The following is a 3,856-nucleotide window of genomic DNA, read 5'->3' as shown; positions in this document are numbered from 1 at the left end:
ATAATATATATATATATATATATATATATATATATATAATATATATGTAAAATTGAGTATTCTATAGCCTCTTGTACCCTTACTGTAACACACTGGCAGAATCAGTATGACAGTGTATAACAAAATGCGCCTTTCAAATAACAGATACAGTCTGTCTTGTATTATAGTATTAATGGAAAAATATTCAAACAGACAACTGTATGCTTAATGGAATCCTTTAACAATATTTATGTGAAATGATATGTCATAAGACTGGCCTTTTCAATTACAGATACAGTCCACCCAATGTTCTTCTACACAATTTCACTCATGGCTTAGACTGATCTGAGGTTATAGTACACTGTAATTGGATTGGGGAAAGAAGTTTCTTAAAAAATTCAGCCTTCATACTGAACACTGAATCCTCAACATTAATGAAGGTCATGAAATTGTTAGATACTCACAGTAATATAACTCTTTTCATATGGTTTTCCTTTCTGGTTGACTAACTTTTTGGTCAAAGGTCCACCTGAGACAAGCTGCAATGACAGAGATAAAACCTATGTATAGCATATAGTCTTACTAATAAAGTATAGTTACTGATCATACACATGCATACATACTTACAAACATACATATATATATACACACACACACAGCCATTGGTGTTTTTATTGAGTGACCTTCTCTAGAGTGGTTTGCTGTGACCCCCTCCTCCTCTGAGACAGGCTTGACCCTGCCAAACACCAACCTGGTATTTATAAGTCTTGGGGTGGGCTTACAGGTAGTTGTGGTTAAGGGTAACCTTGTTCTTCCCATGTTGTGATACCACAGCTGGGTGCAGTTTAATGCCATATTATTATCATTATTATTATTATTATTATTATTATTATTATCAAGATACTGTACTTCATAACTCACCTGACCAAGTGTACACTCAAAACTGCCTAGAAAGTCATCATCCTCGAGTGTTGCTGTTGCATTATCAACATCATAGACACAAATCTTGATCTTCTGCACGGTTTCAAAGTAGTATTTCATGCCAATAGCTGTAGAGAACTGTGGATTCAGGTTGTTGTTGATTTTCTCAGTTCTTCCTATCTGAAATTACCAATAGATAAATGAAACAGAACTAATACTCATGAATGCAAATAAAAAACAAAATATTTTATGGTATAATCCTCCATATGATTTAAGCGCTAGTTCTAATATTGCCAGTATTTTCCTAACCTTTATAAATAAGCATTTGTCTACAAAACAAAGTTATAATAAGATCTTAGACAGAAACAGAGTTATGGTGACTAGTTTCACCCAAACCTTGATGGCTTATATACAGAAGAAAATTTTCCAGGACAAGCTTACAAAATTCTACTTCACTATGTAATTAAAACCCTTATATTCCCTATTTCAATTGCATGTCTTTTTCTAGCTTTGAAATATTTTAAGTTCCCTTAAAAACACACACGCACGCACACATTTGTTTGCTATACATCTGTTATCTTTTATCTGTCTCAGTCATTTAACTGTGGCCATGCTGGGGCATTGCCTTGAAGAAGTACTGTTGCCAAAATAAGCAGAATATTCAGTCAGCCATGCTAAAATATCAGCACCCAAACAGCAGTGCTCGATCATCTCATTCTGTGCACTTTCAGCCTTGGTAAATACTTCTATGCATATACTACTTGCATAGATACATACACTCATCCATAGCCATATAACGGATATCATTGTATAAACACATACCTCACTCCATTTTGCACCTTCGAAGATATACAAAGCAGCACATGGGTCAGATTTTGATGTGACATCCTTGTTCACCAGGTCCTTACAATGGATACGGATCTCCACCTGACTGGCACATTCTTGTGAACGAGGTGCCTGAGCAGGAAGGTTTGGGTTCACGGACATGTTTTTGACTTCTGAAAAGACTAAAAAAAGAGAAATCAAATAGGATGTAATCAGAGAATTTTCATCGTAACAATAACAACAAGAAGCAGCAGCAGTATATCCTTCCACCATTCTGTTTACAAATACCATACTACAACTACTACCACCAGTATTACTTTGCTCTCTAATATCATAAATATGATAAAATGCCTTGTATTTGCTCTCTTGTTCTAGGTGTAATGAGTTCTTGGGTGGTAAACTTGATCTGTTGTGGAGGGACGTGGCTTGGTGGTTAGGGTGTTGGACTCATGATCATAAAATGGTGGTTTTGATTTCTGGACTGGGAGACGCTTTGTGTCCTTGAGTAAAACTCATTTCATGTTGCTCCAGTCCACTCAGCTGGTAAAAATGAGTAATTCTGTGATGGACTGGCATCCCATCCAGGTGGGGAATATACGAGTGGGTACCCAAAAGAAACCAGAATTTTGCAATATTATTTTATTCAGTTAGTTTTAGACGTTTACACTTTTATTGCCTTCAAAGCATTATCCATTTGAAGCAATGCATTGGTCCAGATGCATTTTCCACTGTTTGAAGCAGTTCTGGAACTCTTGTGAAGTGATGCTTTTAACACCTCCATCATTTTTCTTTTCTTTTTCCACATCTGTAAAATGTTTCCATTTAAGAACTTTTTTCATTCAGGGGAACAAAAAAAAAGTCGCAGAGAGAAAGATCAACTTACAACTGTTCTTTTAGATCACGACATACATTCAGTCATGACTACTTTGAATCTTACGTGAGCAAGTGAGGCACAAATTTTGCTGCAACTCTTTCCATTCAGAATTCCTCACTCAAAATTAATTGGCAGGAGCTCCAGGACACATCAGTCATATCAAAAAGGGGAAATTATGATTTCTGTTTGTAGGTGAAGGGAGACAACTATTGACATGTTTTAGTCTTGTGACACCTCACCAGTCTAATCAAGCCTTTTTGGTCAGAAAAAGTTCTGACTAGTTCTAATTTATGTAGCTGAAGAAATGACTCAAATGAGCCAATGGCATGAATTTAGATCAGTGATAGGCAATATACTGAATGAAATATGGGTGCAATATTAATATTTGAAGTTTTGGATAAGGCACTTATACCTTATGGGAAGCGAAAAGGTTAGTTTTTATTCTATTCTTTATTAATTCCAGGTCTCATTCAATGGTATTTATGATTCTGAATCAATCTTTGATGGAATTTCAGAATAGCTATCACTGTCTTATGGGGGAACAGAAAGGACATGGAATTAGTGAAGAAAATATGAAAATTTTGGAATCACAATTCCTGTTGTATGAAACACAGGAACTCAAAACACTGAAGGACAAAATAATTTTAAAAAACCGCACCCGATTCTTTGCATTTTTCCTTCCCCATGGAGCATGGATAGATATTCTGAAACACCACTACATTTTTTTTTTTATATAGAACTTTAAGTTCTTTTACATACCTACTCCTTCTGTAAACGTTTCCCCAAAGAATTCTGGTTTAAGAACCGCATATGGGGTTATGTCAAAAGACATAACACCACATCTAAAATTGAGGTTAGTGAATTGTTATACTATGCTAATTGTCGTCTTAGTGGGGCAGAATTCTGGTTAAAGCACCACATATAAACCCTTTGAGGGCAGAATTCTGGTTTAACCCTTTCGTTACCAACCCGGCTGAAACTGCCTCTGGCTCTGAGTACAAATGTCTTGTTTTCATAAGTTTTTAATTGAAATCTTCCACCAAACCTTAGTCATAATTTATGTTCCTAACATGAGCTGAATGATAACTAAGTTGTTTTACTAAATTCTTTGTTATATTTAAAGTAATTGAAAGAAACACAGAGCATCTCAAAATAAATACAGTAACTTTTTTTTTTTTTTTGAATTTTCAGAAAATGTTTGTGAATTTTTTCTGCACATGGGAATTCATACTCTCTTTTTCTCTTTTACTTGTTTCA

The 3,856-nt window shown here is 35.1% G+C and overlaps 1 protein-coding gene across 3 annotated transcripts in view; it reads right to left on the bottom strand.

Moving 5' to 3' along the window:
- Positions 1 to 3,856, bottom strand: part of LOC106879802 (copine-3) — a 23,757-nt gene that overhangs the window by 18,102 nt on the left and 1,799 nt on the right. For 2 of the 3 annotated variants that reach the window (XM_014929506.2, XM_014929510.2), the window contains exons 2-4: positions 1,723 to 1,907; positions 901 to 1,080; positions 444 to 518 (exon numbers count right to left, since the gene is read on the bottom strand). In XM_014929506.2, the coding sequence (XP_014784992.1) occupies positions 444 to 518; positions 901 to 1,080; positions 1,723 to 1,887 (420 nt within the window). In that variant the 5' untranslated portion in view covers positions 1,888 to 1,907. The remainder of the gene's footprint in view (positions 1 to 443; positions 519 to 900; positions 1,081 to 1,722; positions 1,908 to 3,856) is intronic. The other variant, XM_014929509.2, reaches the window with a different exon arrangement.

The sequence above is a fragment of the Octopus bimaculoides genome, chromosome 20 (genome assembly GCF_001194135.2).
Source record: "Octopus bimaculoides isolate UCB-OBI-ISO-001 chromosome 20, ASM119413v2, whole genome shotgun sequence".
In the NCBI taxonomy this organism is placed as follows: Eukaryota; Metazoa; Mollusca; class Cephalopoda; order Octopoda; family Octopodidae; genus Octopus; species Octopus bimaculoides.
The sequence above is the reverse complement of the archived record's forward strand: the minus strand, read 5'-3'. Positions and strand labels throughout refer to the sequence as shown.